This window comes from Leucopleurus acutus (assembly GCF_964270905.1).
Source record: "Leucopleurus acutus genome assembly, chromosome: 8".
In the NCBI taxonomy this organism is placed as follows: domain Eukaryota; kingdom Metazoa; phylum Chordata; class Mammalia; order Artiodactyla; family Delphinidae; genus Leucopleurus; species Leucopleurus acutus.
In genome coordinates this window covers 84,363,085-84,388,353 of record NC_139151.1, presented here as the reverse complement: position 1 = coordinate 84,388,353, position 25,269 = coordinate 84,363,085, and the positions used below count along the sequence as shown (strand labels likewise).

Sequence of the window (25,269 nt, the reverse complement as noted above, 5' to 3'; positions counted from 1 at the left end):
GAGAGAATCCTGGGACTAAGCCCTTGATGCCACTTCTTCCTAAAATCCAAATTTCCCTGCTTTTTCACATAATTTGGCTGTTCAAATTTTCCATGGTGAGCCAATAAATTCCTCTCCTTACTTAAAAAAATAATAAAATAAAATAAAATATATAAAAACAGTAGAGTGAAAATACCAGCAACATTTTAATTGAATCAAGGCTAGTGTGTGCTGAGACTATCCAGATTGAAGGGGAGCTCTGAGCAAATGGGGCTTTCATTAAGGTAGGCCTACAAGGTACTGTGTGTTGCTATGGGAGTTTCTAGACCTTTCAGGGTGCCCACAAGATCAAAATATATCATAATAATGGTTAAGTCATTTTTCACTCTTGTTCTCTGATGAGTATGCAGGGGAGTTTTCCAGAGGCTACATGACATGTAAGCGTATTAAAGTCAGAAGCAGTTTGAGAATCCAGCTGTTTCTATTAAACCAGAGAGTAAACAGATTTGCAAAATGCCATTCTTCTCACTAATTTTTTGTTTTGGAAAATGTAGTCATTTTTTATATGTATGTTATTCATGTTAACTTGTAATGACATCACTATATTTAATTTACTTAATAAATAAATGTTGATATTTTATCAGTTTTAATTTCTATATAGCCCTCAATAATTTTTAAGAGTTTATAATGCTCTTGAGACCAACAAGTCTAAGAACCTCTAACAGAAACACTTTAGACTTCCTTCATTACAGTGATGAACAGTAGTAATATTGTTATTAATATTTGGAAATATTTTCTTTACATGTCTCAAGGATTTTAGATCCTGGCTCTTGGTTTCTCTCATCAGTACCACTCTGTTCATTTCAATGTATGCCTAGACAAACCTTCCCACACCAACACTTTTCAATTTTTTGAGCACACCTCCAATGATCTTGTCCTCAGCCATTCACGTCTATGGTCACACCCTAGATCTTGTCATTATGGAAAACTGCAGATCCTCTATACTCTCATTTTTCTGCATTCCAGTTCTCTGATCACCACCTTCTATCTTTTTATTTATTTATTTATTTATTTGGCTGCGTTGGTTCTTCATTGCTGTGCGCAGGCTATCTCTAGTTGTGGTGAGTGGGGGCTACTCTTCATTGCAGCGCACGGGCTTCTCATTGTGGTGGCTTCTCTTTTTGCGGAGCTCGGGCTCTAGGTGAGTGGCCTTCAGTACTTGTGGCACACAGCCTTGGTTGCTCCGCAGCATGTGGGATCTTCCCAGACCAGGGATTGAACCCGTGCATTGGCGGGCGGATTCTTAACCACTGTGCCACCAGGGAAGTCCCACCTTCTATGTTTTAAGCTCAGTCCTTCTAGAGATCCTTTATTTAATTTATTTATTTATTTATGGCCGCTCTGAATGTCGGCAGTGAAAGCTCAGAGTCCTAACCACTGGACTGCCAGGGAGTTCCCATCCTAGAGACCCTTTAATGCCACCATAGGTCCTCAAATCTGGTGATGCTACTGTTGCTCAACTCTTGGTGCCCTCATTTCTCCTCCTTACACAGCTTAATCTCCATGGTCAATCATTGCAAACACTCCTTGCATGAAACTTCAATGTTTCTCCCTTTTGGTCGCTTACGCTCATTTGACAAAACCACACCTCTGGTTAAATGCAACACCCCCTACCCCCGTCCACTCCCCCCAGTCCCATCCCCTGCCAATCCACATATGAAATTGTGCAGCTGAACCTAGGCTGAAGCAAAACATAAAACCAAGCTGACTGGTCCATTTTAATTCCATGACCAGAAACCTCAACTGGACTCTATGGTTTGTCCCTCAATCTTACTATGTTTCCCTAGTCAACTCACCCTCATCCCCTCCCATATTACCTTAATTTTTTTTTTTTTTTTTGGCTGCATCGGGTCTTAGTTGCAGCACTTAGTTGCCCCGTGGCATGTGGGATCTTAGTTCCCTGACCAGGGGTGGAACTCACATCCCCTGGATTGGAAGGTGGATTCTTTACCACTGGACCACCAAGGAAGTCCTCCCATGTTATCTTCTCATACCTTCTCTTCCCTCCTCAAGCCCCCAAATCCTCACCCTCAAAACTTATTTTCAACTGGTGATCTTGCTTCCTACTTCACAAGAAAATGGAAGTAATCACAAAGGAACGTCCAAAGACTCAACAACACACCTAACCATGTTCCAGCATCTTTACTCATGTACTCGTCTGTCTGTTGAACCGTTCAGGCTTCTATCTCCAGCCAATTCCTCCTCCATTTGTGTGTGACATTCAGAATCCTTCTGCCTATCTTACTCCAGCAACTCTCTGTTTTACCTCTTAAGTTTTACTTGATACTGTATCATTCCTGCCAATATATAATTTTGCTGTTCTCTCTCCCACTTTATTTTTTTTAAATATTTATTTATTTATTTGGTTGCCCTGGGCCTTAGTTGTGGCATGCGGGCTCCTTAGTTGTGGCATGAGTGTGGGATCTAGTTTCCTGACCAGGGATCGAACCCAGGCCCCCTGCATTGGCAGGTGGATTCTTAACCACTGTACCACCAGGGAAGTCCCTCTCTCCCACTTTTTTTAAAATAAATTTATTTCATTTTATTTTTGGCTGCATTGGATCTTCGTTACTGCGCTCAGGCTTTCTCCAGTTGCAGTGAGCGGGGGCTACTCTTTGTTGTGGTGCACAGGCCCTAGGCACATGGGCTTCAGTAGTTGTGGCTCGCAGGCTCTAGGGTGCAGGCTCAGTAGCTGTGGTGCACAAGCTTAGTTGTTCCGCGACATGTGGGATCTTCCTGGACCAGGGATCAAACCCGTGTCCCCTGCATTGGCAGGCGGATTCTTAACCACTGTGCCACCAGGGAAGGCCTCTCCCACTTTAAAAACAAACATTTCTCTTGGTACAAACTCCCAGTTATAAGACAAATAAGTCCTGGGGATGTAATGTACAGCATGATGACTATAGTTAACAATACTGTATTTGAAAGTTGCTAAGAGAGTAGATTTTTAAAGTTCTTATCACAAGAAAAAGATAATTGTAACTGCATGTGGTGATGAAAGTTACCTAGACTTACTGTGGTGATCATTTCACAATATATACATATATATCAAATCACAATGTTGTACACCTAAAACTAATACAACGTTGTATGTCCATTATATCTCAATAAATTAAAAATGAAGTGTCTGGAAGAAATATGCCTTTGGCTACCTATCTTGGTCTCAAAATCTAGATCAATAGAAGATTGATAAATTCTACTACATAACAATTCAAAAAAATTATTTTACATGACAAAAAAAGAAACAAACTTCCTGTCACCCCCCACCAAAAAAAACCCTATAAGCACAATTAAAAGATGAGGGGACTTCCCTGGTGGCACAGTGGTTGAGAGTCCACCTGCCAATGCAGGGGACATGGGTTCGTGCCCTGGTTTGGGAAAGCCCCACATGCCGCTGAGCGGCTGGGCCCGTAAGCCATGGCCGCTGAGCCTGAGCGTCCGGAGCCTGTGCTCCGCAACGGGAGAGGCCACAACAGTGAGAGGCCCGTGTACCGCAAAAAAAAAAAAAAAAAAAGATAAATGAGAAATGGGGATGAAATATTTGCAACCTATGTAACACTCAAAGAGTTAAACTCTATAATATGAGAGGATTCTTAAAAATCAAGACAATGAAGACCAAAAATACAATAGAAAAATGGGCAAAAGACATGAACAGGCAGTTCAGAGTAAAAGAAAATGATCCTTATACATATGAAAAGATCATAGTCTCACTTGTAATTAATAGCAATATGAATAAAACTATACTGAGATACCACTTGTTGAAGGAGCTGCGGGAAAGATAAATACACTGATTTTAGGAGTGCAAAGTGGCACAATTCCCATGAAGGGAAGATCTAATAAAATTTCACATCTATTTACTCTTTGATTCAGCAATCCCACTTTTACAAATGTACCCTTAAGATACATATACATAAATATAAAACAATATATGCACAAGATTATTTGCTGAAGCATTTGTATAGCCAAAGATAGGAAACAACACAGATATCCATCAATAGGGTTGGGTAAACTCATGGTACATCCACACCGTGGAGTACTATGCAAATGTTAAAAAAAGAATGATGAAAATCTCTATTTTCATCATTTTCTCCCTACTTTAATGGTAGGGAGTGACCTCTACAATGTACTAAATGAAAAAAGCAAGTGTAGAATAGTGTGCCCTTTGTGTAAGAAGTACGGTGAAATGCATGCATTGTGAATTTTTGCAAAAAGAAATACTAGAAAGATTAAACTGAAAACCAATAAAAATGTTTATCTCTAAAAGATGGGAATGGAATTAGGTGGGTGGAGGGGGTAGAGATTGAGGTGAAACTTCTCTGATTATAACTCTGTAGAAGTTTTGATTCTTGAGCCATGTAATAGGGTTTTTACATTTTCAAATAAAATTACATCTTAGAAAAACAAACATTAAAATTGAAAACAAATGCAAACAATTGAACCTAACTATATATTGAATTGCTCACATAAACTCAGAGAGATAAGAATTATTTCAAGTAACTTTTTTTGTGTGTGTATGTGTGGGTGGTACACGGGCCTCTCACTGTTGTGGCCTCTCCTGTTGCGGAGCACAGGCTCCGGACGCGCAGGCTCAGTGGCCATAGCTCACGGACCCAGCCGCTCCGCGGCACGTGGGATCTTCTTGGACTGGGGCACGAACCTGTGTCCCCTGCATTGGCAGGCAGACTCTCAACCACTGCGCCACCAGGGAAGCCCTCAAATAACTTTTGCACAAGGCTTTCTGACACCACCCTTAATGTGACATAATCTAAGGACAAAAGAACTTTAAAGAAATCTTAAACCTCACTCAGCAAATGTATTGTTTTTGATATTTTAGTACTGGTATTTTTAACTTAGAAACTTTAAATATATTTTGTAGGAACCAAGATTTTCAGTGTAAGAGAAAAGAGAGACAAATGTAAAATCAATAAAGAAAAAAAACAGTCATGTTAAATTTGAATTGGGAAATCCATGTATGAACTCATAATTAGAAAAATACATTTCCTATAGCTGAACACTGAAAAGGCCTAGAAGCAATGACACCCAGTAGCAGAGAGAACATCTACTGCCGGCATCTTAGTCCTAATTTCTATTCCCAAATTGAAGGAACCAGAGTAACCTTGGAGCAATGACTGAGTCCAAGTCTGTGATAGGGAAGGTACGTAAGTGATCCTGGGACATCTTGTGCCAGTAGGCCAGGAAGTTGTCCAAGACTATTGTTACCATGTCAAAAAGACATAGTATCCATTCATCCAGGGAAGGGACCTGTACTGGCTGAAAAAGAATAATGATTGCAATCGACCGAAACAACTTAAATCTTAAAAAACTCGTGAATCCACATGATACTTAAAAAGCGAATAGGCCAAAAAATATATATATCATTTTCCACTACTTGAAGTAGATATTAAATCAAACCCTTTACTTTGAAAATTGGTCATTATAGGGAAAAAAGTAAGCATTTATCCTGTTTTTTTAAGGTTAATGAGGAAGAGTTCTTCTTCACAGAAGAAATTTCTGTTTATGTAGGAATTAGAGGATTATTTAATCACCAGATATTTCATTATTAGTTCAGGAAAGATTTATTGGTAAATGACCAAACCATGGTGAAAATTTGTTGGAGAACAGGAAATCGGCATGGTACCAAAACCTTACTCTGCAACTACTTAACTACTAAGGATTAAATATACCTAAAAAAGAGATGTAATAGTCACCACCTTAACCAAGTGATCAAACTTGAAATCAAACTAGTAATTTGATGTATCTCCTGGTATAATACAAAACGAAAAACATATCTATATTATGACATATTCTTGCCAAAATGTGTAACCCGTATCTAATCACTCTTTTAGCATACATTTTAGTTTAGGAAACATGGGAAAGAAGAACATATTAAATGATACAAGAAAACAATCAGATATATCCAGAATATGGACTATTCCTAGGGACAACTGGCAAACTCTCTTAAAAAATTCATAAAAAATAAAAAGATGGGCAATAACTAGAGATATAACAACTAAATGCAATGCTTGAAATTTGATTGGATCCTGATTTGTAAAAACCTTCTATAAAGACATTTTTGGGCTACTTGGGAAAATCTGAATATGGACTGAATAGTAAATTATACAAGGAAATAATTGTTAATTTTCTTACGTGTGATATGTATTGCAGATATAAAGGAAATTTCTGAGATATTCTCAGAAAACACAAGCCGATTTATTTTGGGATGAAGTGTCACGATGTCTGTGATTTACTTGAAAATTATTTTGCAGAAAACCAAACTATATATGTAAATACATACATATAAAGCTAACATGCCAAAATGTTAGCCATCGGATCAAGATGATGGGTATACAGGTATTCATTGTATTGTTCTTTGAACTTTTATCTCTTTAAAGTTTTTCATTAAAAATACTGGGAAAAGATATTGGCATTTGAGTCAAACTTTGAAGAATAGAATGTGAATACTATTCTTTTTTTTTTTTGCGGTACGCAGGCCTCTCACCGTTGTGGCCTCTCCCACTGCAGAGCACAGGCCCCGGACGTGCAGGTTCAGTGGCCATGGCTCACAGGCCTAGTCGCTCTGCGGCATGTGGGATCTTCGCGGACCGGGGCACGAACCCGTGTCCCCTGCATCGGCAGGCAGACTCTCAACCACTGCGCCACCAGGGAAGGCCTAGAATGTGAATACTATTCTTAAAGACATGTTCTTACACTAGTTCATTTAAGACAAACTTAGAAAACAGATAAAAAGAAAAAAATTATGTGACACAGAGATAACTACTTTTAATGTTTTGAGGCACTATATATATATATATATACACACACACAGAGTCATCCATGGGTATCCCCAATGGATTGGTTCCAGGACCCACCTTCCTGCCCCCCACAGATACCAAAATCTCTGGATGCTCAAAGTGCTTTACATGTATAAAATGTTGTAGTATTTGCATTTAATTTATGACCATCTTTTAAATCCCTTCCAGATTACTTATAATACCTAATACAATGTAAATGCTGTGTAAGTCATTGCAAATACAATGTAAATCCTATGTAAATGGTTGGGAGCAGCAGCAAATTCAATTTTTGCTCTTTGGAACTTTCTGTATTTAAAAAAAAATTTTTTTCAATCGATGGTTAGTTGACTCTGAGGATGCAGGATCCACGGATATGGAGGATTGACTGTGTATATTTACATATATATATATATATACATACACTGTACATCCTATATAATGTACACTATTTTTGTATTCTGTTTCTTCACTTTACAACATCATGTACGTCTTTCTGTCAGTAACTGTACATTAGCATCAGTTTACTAGCTACATGACATTCCATTGGAGAGATGTCTTATGATGTACAGTAGTCTCTGCTGCCCTCCACCACCACGCCCGCCACCCGGCTCCCCACCATCCACAGTTTCAGTTACCTGCGATCAATCTTGGTCTGAAAATATTAAATGGAAAATTCCAGAAACAAACAATTCTTAAATTTTAAGTTGTGTATCGTTCTGAGTAGTGTGATGAAATCTGGTGCCACTTAGCCGTCTTGGTTATCAGCTTGACTGTGGAGGTATCTCAGTGCTTGTGTTAAGTTAACCCTTATTTTACTTAGTAATGGCCCCAAAATGCCACAGTAATTAGGCTGGCAATTTGGATATGCCAAAGAGAAACTGTAAAGTGCTTTGTTTAAGTAAAAATGTGAAAGTTCTTGCTTTATTAAGGAAGGAAAAAAATCATGTTCTGAGGTTGCTAAGGTCCATGGAAGAACAAATCCTGTACCTGTGAAATGGTGAAGAAGGAAAAATAAATTCATGCTACTTTTGCTGTTGCACCTCAAATTACAAAGGTTATGGCCATAGTACATGGTAACTGCTTAGTTAAGGTGGAAAAGGCATTAACTTTGTACAATTAGATATTCTGCAAGAGATAAAGCGCACGTGCACAAATAAGCACAATTCACGTAACTTTTTACCAGTTTGTTGTTATAATTGTTCTATTTTATTATTGTTGTTTATTATTAAACAACAATTTTTATAATAAACAATTTTTATAATAAACAATGTTTTATTGTTTATAATAAAATGTTTATAATAAACAATGTTTATTATTGTTTATTATTAATCTTCTATTGTTCATAATTTATAAATTAAACTATGATAACATAGGTATGTACAGGAAAAAATAGTATATATAGGGTTTGGTACTAACCCCTGTTTCAGGCATCCACTGGGGGTCTTGGAACATAGGATAAGGGAGCTACAGAGGATAAGAGAGAGGGAGGGATTACAGTGTTTAACTAGTCCTCTATTGTTGGATGGTGCAATAAACATCTGTAATATACACCCTTTGCTCATGTGTCTGATTTCTTGGAAGTGTAAGAATTCAGGCTGTAAAATGTAAAATAGATAGCTAGTGGGAGGGAGCCACACAGCACAGGGAGATAAGCTCAGTGCTTTGTGACCACCTAGAGGGGTGGAAAGGACACACAAGAGGGAGGAGATACGGGGGATATATGTTTATGTATAGCTGATTCACTTTGTTATACAGCAGAAACTAACACACCATTGTAAAGCAATTATACTCCAATAAAGATGTTAAACAACAAAAAAAAGAATTCAGGCTGTGGAAAGGGCAGAGGTGGAAATATGAGCAGAGGCATGGGAGACTGAAAAGAATAAGGAGTGTATGGGAAAGGCTGAATAGTTTACTTTGGACCATTGGCCACTGTAGACGATAGGGTGTTATAAGTCTTATGATGATGCTTGAAGGTAAAAGAGTTTGAGAAGACCTGCTCTCACTTAATCTTGGACTATGCCAAGTACAGTTCCAAGCACTTTTACATGTATAACTTATTTAAATTGCAGGTACTGGGAATTCCCTGGCGGTCCCGTGGTTAGGACTCCACACTTACACTGCTGAGAGCGCAGGTTTCATCCCTGATGGGGGAACTCAGATCCTGCAAGCCTCGTGAAGCGGTAAGAAAAAAGCAGGTATTGGGCTTCCCTGGTGGCGGAGTGGTTGAGAGTCCGCCTGCCGATGCAGGGGACACGACTTCGTGCCCTGGTCCGGGAAGATCCCACATGCCGCGGAGCGGCTGGGCCCGTGAGCCATGGCCGCTGAGCCTGCGCGTCCGGAGCCTGTGCTCCGCAACGGGAGAGGCCACAACAGTGAGAGGCTCGCGTACAGAAAAAAAAAAAAAGCAGGTATTATTATTACTCGTAATTATAGGCAAGGAAACTGAGGCACAGAGATGTTTAATTGCCCACGGTTACCCATCTAGCGAGAGATGACGCCAGGTTTCAAATGAATGCAGGCTGGCTCCAGAGCCGAAGCGCTATTATCAAGAACCATGGTGGGATGCTGAGCGTAAAACCTGGGCCTTACTCACTTAAAACCTTAGACACATAAGTAAACGGTGACGGTATAAATTAAGATGGGCTTGATCTGTCCCTTTAATACCGCAAAAGCGTGAAGAGCATTAGCTGAGACCATAGAAAACTTCATAGATTCCTTATCTCCAAAATATAGGAAGCATTTAACACTTAGCATTGCTCAATAAGATGGCCAGCTTGCCTGAACTGAACCGATTTGCAGACTTCAACAGTGAAGAGGCGCGCTCCACAGCTTGATAATTAAATTCCAAAAGGCGCGCGAGCCTCCGTGGAAAACAGTTTCCCGCCTCCCAGCCGGTTGCAGCTCGCTCAGCAACAGCCTCTCTACTCCAAGGCCGTGACGTCCCGCGCTTGCATTGGGCCCGCCCCCTGGGATCTTTCTGCTTCTGCGCGGTTGAGTAATCGATGATTTTGCTCTCTTAACTCCGCCCTCTGCCCCGGAAGTTAATGCAGAAGCCACACACCCCTCCTTGGCCGGCCCGGGCGCAGCCATTTTAATTCATATCTGAGTGGGCGGTGGCGGTTCTTGTTGGCGGTCTGGCTCCGCAGGGCAGGGGGCAATTTTAGTTGTTTGGGGGTGGTTTTTAGTTTAATTTTTCTTTTGTAGCTTGGCATCGCGGGCCAGTTCGCACGTTCTAGTCGTCTGAGGCCATGTCAGGAGACGGAGCCACGGAGCAGGTGAGGAAGGAGAGTGGTGGGGCCTCGTGGCGACCTCTTCTCTCTCCGTCTCTGTTCGTCCGAGTTCTCCAGCCATGTTCGCTGAGGAGAAATCAAGGGTCTAATGAACCCGAAAGACAGGGTTCAGAAGTTCGGTGGTAATGGGGAGCAAGATCTGACTGAGATTTAAAACTTTTTTGGCTTCTCTGTCTTAGGCGTTAAGATGAACAAATATTTGATTTAGACAATAGCCAGGAAGCTACTTCGTCCTGTTTAGATTCATGGGACTTCTCCGGTGAGAGTCTTTCCTTTAATACCATTTGGTGTTAAGGGGTTAGGAATTGATTGTTTTAACGTGTACCCGCTGTTTTCGAAAAACTTGACAGTGTTCCCTCCACCGCCTTTCCGATATATACTGTACCCAGAAAAAGGTTTGAGAAGTAATTTAAGATGAAACTAATCTGGAGAAATAGACTCTTGCATGAGCGAATGAAGAAGGAAGCAGTTGAGGATTAAGAGCATCGTTATGCTACGATTTGGGAATTTTGTGGCTTTCTCCTGCTCCTTCCCTTTTTTCTATCAGCATTTCATTTTCATTTTTCCAACGAAACAAGTAATTGTAGAATTTGATAAATCGGAAATGAGAAGTATGTTTGGGCCACTGTAAGTAAAAGCATCTTTTTTTAGTACTGGATATGTGATATCTAAGTATTTTAAAATTCAGATTCTTAATTAAATGATTTGTTTCTTTTGCTCTTTATTCAGAATTTTGTAGGATAGTATTTACCTTTGAGTTTGAAAGAGGAAACTGGTGTTTTATGGAAGCTGTCAATTTATTTTTCGATTCAAGTCTGGTATGTTTAGGTAAATAGTTTTTAAAATGGAGGCTAGCTAGACTGCAGTCTCAATTTCCTGAAATTTCCCATTGCCATAGCAACGAAATACACTTAGGTTTTCGTTTTTCAAGTCCCCAGCTTTTAACGTGGGGGCTGTTCTTGGAGGTTGACAGAGATGAGGCAGAATTGGCGTGTTCCTGTTGAATAGGGTGACTGTAAATTTTATTATGTCGGGAAAGTTTGGCTAAACTGAATTTTGTGTTTGCTCGTCGACTGATTTCAGTCCTGAAATTTTCACAGTATTTACATTTTACATGCTGTTAGAATGCCCAAGAATGCCAAGTCTTAAAATCGTTATGTTAAGTCTGTTTTTGTATACCTACCCTTTTTCTGGGCTCATGTTTTGTCACCTGAGAGTAGAGGAGGAGTAATGTACTGAGGTGTTCATTGAAAGCTTCCCGAATTCATCGTTAATTTTTAAATTTATCTAAAATTGTAAACACACTGAAATGTTGCCATGACCTTTCATTTCAGAACTGTGGTGTTTTAAGTGGGAGAGAAGGTGGTAAAAATTTAAAGAAAAAAATTTCACCCAAAAGTTTTATGTGTAAAGTTTAGGACAAGGAAAAGTGCAGTGAACAACTGCAGTACAGTTCTTCACCTAGAATCGACAGTTGTTGAGTGTTTTGCCATATTTGCTTTATCTCCTTGTATATATTTATTTGAAAGTAAGTGACATATTCAGCCCCCCTTATTTCAGCATTCTCTTATACAGTATAAGGCATTAATGCTGTTATATAACCATTATACCATTTCCCACCTAAGAAAATTAATAGCAATACCGTATCATTACTAAAAGTAAGTCCTAAGAATGTGATTCATAGGGTTTTATTATTTTAAAAATCAGAATCTACACTAATATGTATAAAATGGATAACTAATAAGAACCTGCTATGTAAAAAAATAAAATTAAATTAAAAAAAAATCAGAATCTAGTCTAGGTTATTTGCATCATTTGGTTATGTCTCTTGAATCGTTCCTCTTTTTTCTCCCCTAGGATATTTATTGTCTATTTGAAGAATCCAGAACAGTTCTCTTGCAGAACTTCTCATTTTATGTCTGGGCTTATTTGATTTGTGTTTGTGTGGTGTCATTTAACTTGTCCCCTCATCTTCTGTATTTCCTGAAAATTATGGTTATGTCTAAACTCAGAGCTTTGATAGTATTCAGGTTAAATATTTTTGTGTAGAATACTTTATAACATCACATCAAAAGGCACTTCATGCTAGGTTGTTCCAGTGTTAATAATGGTTAAGTTTGCTCACTTGGTCAGGGTTAGGGTAATGACTGCTGGATCTCTTCATTGTAAAGGATTATTTTCCCCTTTGCAGTTAGTAATCTGTGGGTTGATAACTGTGTTCCTCAATAACCTTTTATCTAGTTATTTATCATCAATTGATAATCTTTAAATAAATCAGTTGTTTCCTTGAAAGTGGCAAATGGTGGTTTTTAAAAAAATCCTATTCTGTCTCTACTTACTGGCTCATATTTTTTCCTCAAAGATGAAATTCCTTTTTTCTTTTCCCCTCCTTTTAAAAGATTGAGGATAGCTGTGGATTCATGGGGTTTCTCTGTATTTACTATGTTAAAATCAGCTATAACCTTTTCTTTTTCTTTTCTTTTTTTTGTTTTTTAAATGCTTAACTTGTCCTAGCCTTTATGGTGCCTCCTATATGCTATATATTTTTTCCATCAGTCAGTAAGACATGTTTTGACATCTGATGATCAACAGATAGTTATCTTCATATAATCTTTTAAACTCTTTAAAGATACATTTCAAACATGCAAGAAAAAAAGAATAGTATAACGTATGATGTTTCTATCATGGAGCTTCAACTCACAGCAAAACATGTTTTCTCCATACTTTCACTTACTCTCCCCACCTCTGTTACTTTGAAGCAAATCGCAGATACTGTATTATTCAACTTTAACTGAAATGGTAATTAAATGATACCTTAAAAAGTGACATGATCAAAAATAGGAATCAGCTCGCTTGATGTGTAAGGCAACAGTTAATGAAAATTTAGAGGAAAAATGAGATGATGGACAAGGAAAAAAAAGACTAAACAAAACTGAAGAATAATAAGAAAAACATCAAAACCACTCTGAATCATGGATTTGCTTTGGAAAGATGGTAAGGGTGGGATAGAGAAAGAATCCTGTGAGATATGAATTACAGATTTATTTTAGCTGGTTAGCATTGAAACTCAAAAAAAAGTTTTGTTCAGTAAACCTGATAATATCTTAAATTTGTTATTCAAAAATATAGATGGTCCTTTCTTCGTACTGAATCTCTAGACTTGTGCTGTATGAAAGAGGGAAATGATTGTAGACAAGCAAAATCACAGCTAAGGTTTATTGTGATTTTTTTTTTTTTTAACTCTTGTAAGGAAGCTCTGTTTTACATTTAGAGGGCTATTTAAATTACCTTGCAGTTTTGGTGCGTATTCTTCTGGAGCTTCGTGTTTACTGTTTTTGTCAGTTTAATGGTGACAAAACCACCTGCATATAGGTTTTGTTAGGTTTTCCCCCTAACAAAAGCACATCTGGTTCCCGTGTGGAATTATGGCTATATTTTTATCGTGTACATTTTTTTTTTACTGCTTGATTCAACTTCTGATCTCATTCTTCACTCCATTTTACCTTGTGCATCACCTCTACAGAATTTAATAGGCTGTTGGTTAGAGTTTCTCCACTGGGTTTTGAGTTGAAAGGCTGCCTTAGTTATTCACCATTGCACCTTAAAAACCTAGAAACACTGTTTTGATAATTAAAGGTGTTCACTAAATAAATGGATAAATTTTTGCATTCAGGCTATATGTTACAAAATTTTAAAGAATTGTATCTTTTGGGAATACAGGTGCTTATAATTATTGTTAATAATTAATACAAAGTAAAATGTTTTGGGGCATAAGAGTGAATGGTTTCTCAAGTTTTGTTATATGTATTTGGCCAAGTCAATTCCCATGAACCTTTAAGTGCCTAAAATTCTGTTTCTACACTTTTGTGTTTTAGGAATAAGATTTCAGTTTTCAAACAATTCATAGCCTATTCTAGAATTAGGAAGGCCTAAAGTATAAAAAGAATGATCCTTACTTCGGAAAAATTGCATGACTTGAAGGAGCACAAATTAATTGCCAATAATTCTTAACAAAGAGGGGAATTTAGGGCCATAAATAATTGTTTTGCTTTGGGTGAAAAATAAGTTTAGTAAGATATAGAAAATATGAAAAATATGTGTTCTATTATATACTTACTAATGAGGAAAGAAAGATGAAACACTCAATGTTGAAACCTGATTTATTTTGTTGAGTAACCATTAATATCTAGTAGGGCTTAAAGGGAAATAGTGCCAATTTTAAACCCAAGTGGATGTGTGTGGAGGTTAGAAGAGGGAGGGAAAGGCCAAGAATATATGTTATAACAACAGTGTGTTCTTTGGATCCAATTATTCTTATCTGTTGTTAACAAAAGCTTTCTGTAATAGCCTTTCCTACTTTTCCCCCTCCTATTTTAAGATACTTAGTATAATAGTTTGGGGCAGGCAAATTTGATTTAATCTTATTGTTAATATTTCTTGAGGAAACTGACTACATAGAATACTCTATTTGGCAGTAATTATTCCTAAGAGAGATTGATCTGTGTTTACAGAAATATTGGTTTTCCGGAGAAGTACAACAGAAGGAGATTGTGTTAGAAGAGATTGCATTCCCTCAGCATTAGGAATACAGAAATTTACATCCTAGGTAGACCTTCCAGAATGGCAAAATCTGTTCAGATGTTTGTACCTATTCAGTGGATGATTGGAAAAAACAGTTCATAGTTTTAAGCTTTTCTGCCATTGTCTCTAAATCTTTATTCCTCTTTAGACAAGACCTAGTTGTGAATTTGAGTCTTTTTGTTTTTACTGAACAGTTGGTAATGGTGTGAGAATTGATTTTAAAATAGATTTTAGTTAAACAAATGTTTAAACTATTTTTAGATTAATGGATAGGTTATAATCAGCAGTAAATATTGAATAAAACCAGAAGCGTAAAGCTGTGTCTAATTGTTGTTTTCTAATGTTTCACTTAGTTTATAAAGTGAATTAATATTTTGGCTACTCCTGGTCTAAAGCTGCATTTTTCAAATTCTAAAATATTAAGACTTTGGGCTTCCCTGGTGGCGCAGTGGTTGAGTCCGCCTGCCGATGCAGGGGACGCGGGTTCGTGCCCCGGTCTGGGAAGATCCCACATGCCGCGGAGCGGCTGGGCCCGTGAGCCGTGGCCGCTGAGCCTGCGCGTCCGGAGCCTGTGCCCCGCAACGGGAGAGGCCGCGGCAGTGAGAGGCCCGCGTACCACAAAAAAAAAAAAAAAATTAAGACTTTTATTTATAGTTTGTAGCTGTTTGTTTCCTGGGGGATGAATAAACAAATTTAATAAGCAAATATGATAAGTATAATTATTTGGACCAATAACCATTAGCCTATTTTTTCTTTAAGTTTTTGAATTGTTTGCATGTTTAGTAGATTTTAGTCTTTGGAAGGTTTGAATGGATTATATACAGGATAGATATTCAGATTCATTCACAAAAAACATCTACTAGAGTTTTGTTGCATTGGTAAAGGAACATAGGATTAAGCTGGCGTCCAGTATTAATGTCATCTGTCACATAAAATGCTTAATTCTCTAGGCATATGAATCGACTCAGTTATTACTTGCAGATAGTCTTGCAGAGTGCTACCCTAGTCTACTTTTAACTTTGAAAAAAGACTACCAAGACAGACTTAAGAGTTGGAATGTATGTATTTGCAGTTTTCTTAATGTTTTAACAACAACAACAAAAGGAATGACTTAGGTCTGATTCCACTTTATTTTTGAGGAAACACCACATTTGGAAAAAAATATATTTACAGAACAGATGGGTTAGGTGGTGTTTCTCAGAATGGAGTCCATGGTCCATTGCATCATATTCACTTAGGTGCTTTATAAAAATATAGGTGCCGGGCTTCCCTGGTGGCGCAGTGGTTGAGAGTCCGCCTTCCGATGCAGGGCACACAGGTTCGTGCCCCGGTCCGGGAGGATCCCACATGCCGCGGAGCTGCTGGGCCCGTGAGCAATGGCCGCTGAGCCTGCGCGTCTGGAGCCTGTGCTCCGCAATGGGAGAGGCCGCAGCAGTGAGAGGCCCGCGTACCGCAAAAAAAAAAAAAAAAAATGTATAGGTGCCTATACCTCAATTTCAGACGTACTATCAATGTAACAGATTCTGTAGGTGAGGCTGAGAATCTTCATTGGAAATGAGTATCACATGTGATTCTTATGTAAACGAAAGTTTGCAAATCACTTAGGGATTGAAGCTACTTGGACCTTCAAAGTTGGTTTTGAATACATTGATAAAATAAATGGAGAGGGCTTCCCTGGTGGCGCAGTGGTTGAGAGTCCGCCTGCCGATGCAGGGGACACGGGTTTGTTCCCCGGTCCGGGAAGGCCCCGCATGCCGCGGAGCGGCTGGGCCCGTGGGCCATGGCCGGTGAGCCTGCGCGTCCGGAGCCTGGGCTTCGCAACGGGAGAGGCCACAACAGTGAGAGGCCCGTGTACCGCAAAAAAAAAAAAATAATAATAATAATAAATAAATAAATAAATGGAGAAAAACATTGCAGATTATTTGAGGATGGTTAGGCCTTTGATAGTATTTTTACTGATTTTTCTCTCCCTACTATATTTAGTCACTCATTATCCTTAATAGTGGAAAGTACTCATTACAAAACTAGTTTTGAGACTCTTCTCTGCTTGTTCTGTTGCAAAAACCAGCAAAAATCTTGGTCAAAAAGCTAATATAGGTTTACATCCTTTAATTTACTGCATTCCTCCCTGCATACTTTTGATGTTTATCACTTGGTTTAAATTTTCACTGACCTCTAGTTTAACTTAATTTCCATATGACCTCCAGCATAACACCCTCCCCCATTTACCACAAAAATAGCTGTTTGGAGAAAGAGAAGTACCCTTTTTTTCCTGTCCAGGTTTTACTTCCCTTGTGGAAATGGAAAGAAGGAATTAAATTAGATTATAAATTATTTAATCATTAATATAATAGTGTCTGTCACTTCTCCACACCACACGCCATTGACAACCACCTGATATAAATTAAGCTATCGTATAGAAAGAAAATGGTTTGCAGCTTAACTCGGTTTCCCAGAGGCTACATGACATATCCACAGTTATACGAAAAGGCTATTAAAAATGTTGCTCCCTTTTCCAACTACATAATTGTAGTTTTGTGGTCTTATACTTCATCAAAAACAATATATTGCAAAAGGTTGAAAGCAGAAGCAGATGTCTTCTATTCAGCCAGACATTAAAGAGATGAGAAAAATGTAAAACAGCGCCATTTTCACTATTTTTTTTAAAATTTTGGAAAATATTTTAAAATAGAAGTTTATTTTAAATGAATTAACACATTAAAATCTTTACAGTTTTAATTTTTAGTATGATAATGTTGATTTAACCCCCACATTTTAAAAATAGTCTCTGGGTCCTCATTTTTAAGAGTGCAAAGTGATTCTTTATAAGAAGTTTGAGAACTGTTGAAATAGTGCAGGGAGCCTGTGAGACAATGTCATAAGTTCTATTTCTGAGTTAGCTTCACAAAACAAAAGGTTAAATATAGAAAGTAAAAAGACAACCAGCTGAATGGGAGAAAATTTTTGTATATCGTATATCCAATAAAGGACTAGCATATAATATGTAAAGGACTCTTGCAGTGCAATAACAAAAAAGAATTAAAAATGGCAAGCAATCTGAAAAGACCCTTCTCTAAATATATACGAAAGCCAATAAGAACATGAAAAGTGCTGAACTTCATTAGCCACCAGGGAAATAAAGATCAAAACCACAATGAGTTACCACTTTACCTGCTTGGATGGTTATACTCATCAAAAAGATGGATAATAACAAGTGTTGGTGGGGATGTAGAGAAATTGGAGCCCTCACACTGGTGGGACTGTTAAATGGTTCAATCGCTTTGGAAAACAGTCTGGCAGTTCTTCAAAATGTTATGCAGAGGTTTGCTTTTTGACCTAGCAATTTCACTTCTAGGTATATACCTAAGTAAAAAGAAAACACAAAACGAATTCTACTCAAAAACTGGAAATAATCCAAATGTCCATCAACTGATTAATAATAAAATGTGGGATATCCATGCAATGGAATACTTAGCAATAGAAAGGATAGTAGTACTGATATATGATAAACATGAACCTTGCAAACATGCAAAGTGAAAGTCAGAAACAAAACACATTGCATGATATCATTTACATGAAATACCTGCACATCTATAGAAACAAAGTAGATTGGTGGTTGCCTAGGGCTAGGGGGATTGGGAAATGGGATTGCCTGTTAATGGGTACCGGTTTTTATTTAGGGTGATAAAAATGTTTTAAAATTTATTATGATGGTGAATATACTAAATTTAAGCCATTGAATCTTACACTTTAAATGAGTGAATTGTATGGAATGTGATTATGTCTCAATAAAGCCATTATTAAAAATGAAAAAGGTCAAACATGTATAATGTATCCTATCTCCATACTTTAAGCCAGTTGTACACAGGTTATTATTCACATAGAAAAGTTGATATTTTAGCAGTACACTACGACTAGAAAAACAGTTCATAGAACAGGTACTGGAGGTAGTTCCCCAGCAACATTTTCGCCTTATACAAAAAAAAGTCCGTCATCTACTTCACAATTTTTTCTGATTTTTGTACCCATTTGAAATAATATATGTTGGTGTGTATGTGTATACTCCTTACAGTTGTGTTATTTTTCTGGTTTTTAAAATTGTGCAAATCAAAGAAGTTCCCACTGTCCTACTAGTATCATTAAATGTGCATGCCTTGGGAACTGAACTAGTCCAGCTTTTGTTTTGCTCATTTGATTTGGGGCCCATCCTACTCCCCATTATCATCCCCCTGAAGAATGATAATGGGATTACAGATATTCCAAAGACAAAAGCTGGATTTTGATAGCGTTTCTTTATGGTAATGTTTTTGGGACATGTAAGCATGAGACGGCTCTTCTTTTGCTATAACTAAGGAGAGTTCTGACCTCATTCCATTACAAATGGGCACTGAAAACTTGCAACAAGTTTTCTTAAAGTGACCTATTTCTCTGATCTGGCAACAGATTCAGGAAATAATATTACAAGTCCATTCCTTATGGAGGCTCAGTCTCCTTGTGGATACTAGAAAACTGTTCAATTTTCATTTGCTTTACAGCAGTGTGGTAACCAGGCCACAAAACAAAAATGTTATGCTCTTGGTTACCCAATTGACTCATAGCTGTGGTGATGGACGACTTTTTATTGTGAGAATTAAATGTGGCCTTTAACTACCAGAGGATACTCTTGGCCATTTTGGTTACCTTCTGTTGTTAATTAATTCAGTTGATTGAGAATTATCTAAATAGATTGTTTTATGAATATTTAACTACATCCTTGTCCAGAGGAAAACATTTAGGGTTATAAGAGATTCTGTGAAGAGCTGAGCCATAGTTCTGCTGGATTCTAACTGGACCTCGGGCAGATTCATGTAAAATTTAGTTATATTTTTTATTATGAAATAGGGTTATCAGTTGCTTAACGAAGAGTGACAATACCTAACATAGTAGATGCTCAATAGATGTTTTTTTTATATCTGATCCAACATCCTTTCCATGGGGTTCTTGGGTCCCTGGTAACCTCTTCCCTCAGGTGTCTGTGGATAGAATTTTAGGGGTTCTCTGAACTTGAATGGGCAAAATAAAACTTTTCACTAATCTCTAACTGAAATTGAGCCTTTCCTTCTATTACAAATGTAGGCAAGAAACCACACTAGTAGCGTTAGCAATAGCTGTGTGACTGGGACAGATGTATTCAAAGTACTGTTGGCACTCATCACTAGACTTGCCACTAGATTTTGTTGTGTTAAGTATTTATTACAATATAAACTTTGTTTAAAAATATTTTGATAATTACATTTCAGTATAATTGGTTTCCTTTGAAATCCTGCATAGTTTATTTTGTGTATTTAAGAACATTATCCCTAGAAAGGCCATAGGCTTCTCTAGATTGCAGGAAGTTTCAGCAGCACACACAAAAAAAGTTTGGAATCCCTAGAGAGCCATAATTTTCAACTGAGGCTGCACATTAGAACCTCCTGGAGAGTTTTTTTTTTTGAGCATCTTTTTAAATTCCCTTTACCCCAGGTGATTCTGATGTGCTGCCAGGGTTGAGAATCACTAAGTGAATGGCTTGTTTTATTTTGTAAGGAGACATTTATACTTGCTGCAATTATGCTGGTCAGATATTAGATGCTATCTTCTGAGTTTCTCTGTTCTTTTGCAGATTATGGCATACATTATCTAATTTTGGTAGGTTAATTTTCAGCAAGTGGATTTGAGTGATTTGGCCTCCCACCAGACTGCTTTGAAACACTAATTGTTAGCATTGATTAATTTAGCTGGTTTTTAATTCCTGATTTAAAGTTCCTGTATCACATTTACTTCTTATTTTACCGTTAACATATTATAGTTGATATCTTACGAATCCTAGTTTATTTTAAAGTATTTTTAAAGTTTGTCAAGAAGTAAACCGTTTGAAAGAAATCTTTATTTTGTTGTATCCCAAGTGCCCATTCAGCAATGTCTGGCACACACTAGGCACTGAACAAATATTTCTCAGGTGAACAGTAAAAATTCAAACAGCAGAAGAGTATACAGTGTGTGAAGTACGCTTGTATGTGCTGTGTGTGTCTCCCCATCCACTCCTATTTTTTTAACCAGCTATTATGGAGATTGTTCGATGTTGCTGTTTATAGAGCTGCATTGCTTTGTTCCTTTTAGTGACTACAGATTCCATAATTTATTTAGCCAGTTCTTTTACACATGATTATTTAAATTATTCCTAGTCTTACACAACAACAAACAGCCACATAGCTGATTACTGTCCTTTGTACATCTTTGTGTACGTGTAGAGTAGGGTAAGTTGTCAGAACTGGAATTCAGGGTCAGATATTCATGTTAAATTTTGGTCAGTATTACTGCTTGTTCCTGCCAACAATTCGAGAATGTCTGTTTCTATTGATGTATATCCTTGCCAGTGCAATGTTAATTATAAAACACCTTTGTGGGTGCTTAAAACTTAACCTTCCAATGCAGGGGGTGCAGGTTCAATCCCTGGTCAGGGTGCTAAGGTCCCACGTGCATGGCCCAAAAACCAAAACATAAAACAGAAGCAATATTGTAACAAATTCAATAAAGACTTTAAAAATGGTCCACATATGAAATGAGTAGCGTTGACATATATACACTACCAAATGTAAAATAGATAGCTAGTGGGAAGCAGCTGCATCGCACGTGGAGATCAGGTCAGCGCTTTGTGACCACCTAGAGGGATGGGATAGGGAGGGTGGGAGAGAGACGCAAGAGAGAGGGGATATGGGGATATATGTATACATATAGCTGATTATACAGCAGAAACTAACACAACATTGTAAAGCAGTTATACTCCAGTAAAGATGTTAAAATGGTCCACATCAAAAAAAATCTTTAAAAAAACCCAGAAACACCCTTGATCTCTATCTTGTGACTTACATTTGTATTGCTTTCGAGTGTTTAAAGTTCATTGTTCTTTTTCTATGAACTGTTCGAATACTTTGCCCACTTTCTCTTTGAGTTTCTGATCTTTTAGTGACTGGACTTTATATTAATAAATTTAATACTTTGCCATGTGTGTTGAGGGTATTTTTTAAGTTCGTCTTTTCACTGTCATTGTGATACTTTTCCCATGCACAAATGTAAATAAACTTTATGAATTAAGTTTACTCTTTTCAGAGGCTTTTAAAGAGCCTTCCTGGGCAAAGATACATTTCACTATATTTTCCAATGGTTCTTGTGTTTTTGTTTTTAATGTTTAAATCTTGATCTATCTGAAATTAATTTGGTAGAAAGGGTAAAATAGGAATTCAACTTTATTTTGATAGATACAGTTATTCTAGCACCATGCATTGAATAACCCAACATTCCGATTTGAAATGCCACCTTTATTATTTGCTGATTTTCCATATATCCTCTTTTTGAACCATTCTGATCTGTTGATTTATCACCATTGCAGTACTCTTTATTTGTCATTTTATGTTCTAATATGTGGGTGGGACCAGTGGTCCTCCTTTATTAAACTTTTCCAGTTTTAGTTTCTAAACTAAAGTAGTTTAAGCAAGCTACTTACAAAGCTCTTGTGTATTAGTTGAATATCCTAATTTTGAGACAAAATTATATTAGTCTTTTAAAACATGGTTTTCTTTCCAAATGTATACTTATCAGTGGTGGAAACTGATTTATTCCAAAGAAAAGTATACTTCTTCCAGGTAATTTTTTTCCCCTAGACACATGACTTGAAAATTTTTTTCCCAACTGCTATTTTGACAGAATTGCTTGGTGAAATATTAATTGCCACTAAGGGAAAAAAAAAAAAGGAAAAAGAGAGGTATTAGGGGCAATGCTTCCCTCTCTATCCCCTCTTGAATGTTACTGATATCTATTGCCATACTGTGGATTTCAAGAAGTCCTACAAAAAAGGTAAAACCAAACTTAGTACAGATTAACATTTATCTTAATTTTTTGAGTATCACTTTCTTTTTGTGGCACACAGTAGTATTCTGAACAACAGTTTGAGAAGTAATACTTGTATTTATGCCTCAGGTCCTAGCTTCTCTTTTAGGTATTAATTTTTTAAGATTATATTTCTATAAGAAAAATAAAACTACCTTATTAAAGAGTTTAGAAAATATTAAAAGAAAGGGGGGGAAGTCACCTGTACTTCTACCACCTATCACCCAGACATGACTACTAAATATTCTAGTACAATCTTTTCAATCTGTTTTATTATGGATTTCTTTTATAGTTTTCATTATGCTGTATATACACTTTGTAAATCATGCTTTTAAAACTTTCATATCAAAAATAAAATTTCCGTGTCATTTCTTGCTTTTTCTTTGTGGTTCAGGATGAATTCTGTATAGCAGTGTTTCTCAGTGTTTCTCAGTTGGTCCAGGGACCCTGTGGGTTCCCAAGACTTTCAGAGGACCTGTGAGTTCATACTGTTTCATAATAGATTTAAGACATTATTTGCGTTTTTCACTGTTAATCTCATGAGTCTACAGTGGAATTTTTACATGAGTTGATATTGCAGACGGTTGAATGCAGAAGCAGATAAGAAAATCCAGCTGTATTTTGAAGTCTGACGTTATATAGATTTGCAAATATATGTAACATAATCTCGCTGAATTTTTAAAGTTATTTTTCATTAAAATGTTAACATGTAAATAATTTTATTGTTATTTGTACACGAATAAATATCTAACATTTTTCTCAGTTTTCATTTCTAATATGGTAAATCCTGAAATAACCCACATGAACAAAAGCTCTTTGGTATACTCAAGGGTATAAATAAAAGGGGTCCTGAGAATACAAAGTTTGAGAACTGCTGCTCTATATTATTTCATGTAAAAGATGGGTTTATTTAAGTTTTAAAAATGTTTTTTAAAAGTATGTGTTCACTTGATTTTGTTATTATGCAAGAGATTTATGATAAGATAGTATATATAGATTATAGGAAACACAGGCGTCTTTTATAAGAGGACATTTTTATGCTTTGTACTGTGATACTGCATCTGGGGGCTGATATGTTGTGCTTGAATTAAATTAGGCCTGAGATTTTTAAAACAGTAACTTCAGTTCATTGTTTTTTTTTCTCCCTAGGCAGCTGAGTATGTCCCAGAGAAAGTGAAGAAAGCCGAAAAGAAATTAGAAGAGAATCCCTATGACCTTGACGCTTGGAGCATTCTCATTCGAGAGGCACAGGTTTAGTGATATAGGATTACATTTCCTTCTCTATGGGTCCAATCACACTACTTGGTTCTGCAGTAAATAATACATTTATAATCCTAACATTGTAAATGCTGTTTATTGGTTTTCAATTTTAGAATCAACCTATAGACAAAGCACGGAAGACTTATGAACGCCTTGTTGCCCAGTTCCCCAGTTCTGGCAGATTCTGGAAACTGTACATTGAAGCAGAGGTTAATATTTTATTTTATTTTTTCTTATATAGCTTTTGATGGGAATTGCAACATACACTATAGTGATAGAAAACAAATTAGGAACATAGATAGCACAACTAGGACAAGGAGGATTTAAAATGTCTCTTGCCTTTATTTTGTAAAATAGGTATGAAGGAGTAATTAAAATGAATTTTTGAAATTTCGGTCTTTACAAGCTGATGATTGTTGCATTTTGGAGTTGCAACAACATTAAAACAGTTTCAATGGTATTGGAGTGCTTTAGCCTTTTATTTACTTGTCATGTGTCAATTTATTGCCTCCTGTGTCATTTATTTAGAACTCATTTTTCTTTTTATTCCTATTTACAAACTAATATGAACGGTATTATAAGAAAATACAGAAATGTTAACTTAGTTTCATAGGGTATTTTGAGTGTCTCTGGTTAAATGAAACCTTTAGGTGAAAAATTATTTTCGATTTTAATTTTGTGAAAATGCATGGTTTGTCAATAAATGTAAGCACTTCAATAATTTAAAAAAATGTTTTTCTATAGGATAAAGTTTACATTATACAGAAATAAGCTAATATGAACTCAAACCTATGTAATCATAATTTACCCAATGATACTTTTTGTTTTTTTTCTTTCTAACTCTCTTGAAATTTGAAGTCAGGCATGTTTATTTTAAAGAGTAAAGGCCCCATTCTTGGTTATGATTAGAAGGGAAATGTTCATTTTTGAAGACCGGAATTAGCAATCCAGATGATAATAAAGTGTGAATGTATCGATAACAGTTGGCACCAAGTAGTCATTTTTCAGGTGATATATTAATGAGATGTAAGGGGTAAGATGGGAAAAGTTGATATCCCCATTAAGCTGAAAATGATATCCATTTCTTTTTATGACTTAAGAAGTATTCTTATTTGAGTATTAATTTTGTAATATAAATTCTCAACATAATCAAGTACACTGCAGCCTCGTCATAACATATTCCACAGTAGCTAAAATTTGATAACATGTGGGTCTGTTTTGGACCTATCAAAGGGCTTTAGTCATCAGCAGTACTGACTTCAACACAACACAGTGTCACCTGTGATGTGTCCCTCAGAAATGGACCCAACAAATAGCAGATTTAAATTGAGGCTACAGTGTACTCACTGTATTTGTGCTGTAGTTTATATTGTATTACTTTGGGAGGCGGGGAATTACTG

The 25,269-nt window shown here is 36.9% G+C and overlaps 1 protein-coding gene across 1 annotated transcript in view; it reads left to right on the top strand.

Moving 5' to 3' along the window:
• The first annotated feature begins 9,992 nt into the window (after nucleotides 1-9,992).
• CSTF3 (cleavage stimulation factor subunit 3) overlaps nucleotides 9,993-25,269 on the top strand; it is a 71,534-nt gene continuing 56,257 nt past the window's right edge. The window contains exons 1-3 of the mRNA XM_082844005.1: nucleotides 9,993-10,108; nucleotides 23,759-23,860; nucleotides 23,983-24,078. Coding sequence (XP_082700131.1) covers nucleotides 10,082-10,108; nucleotides 23,759-23,860; nucleotides 23,983-24,078 — 225 coding nt within the window. The 5' untranslated portion in view covers nucleotides 9,993-10,081. The remainder of the gene's footprint in view (nucleotides 10,109-23,758; nucleotides 23,861-23,982; nucleotides 24,079-25,269) is intronic.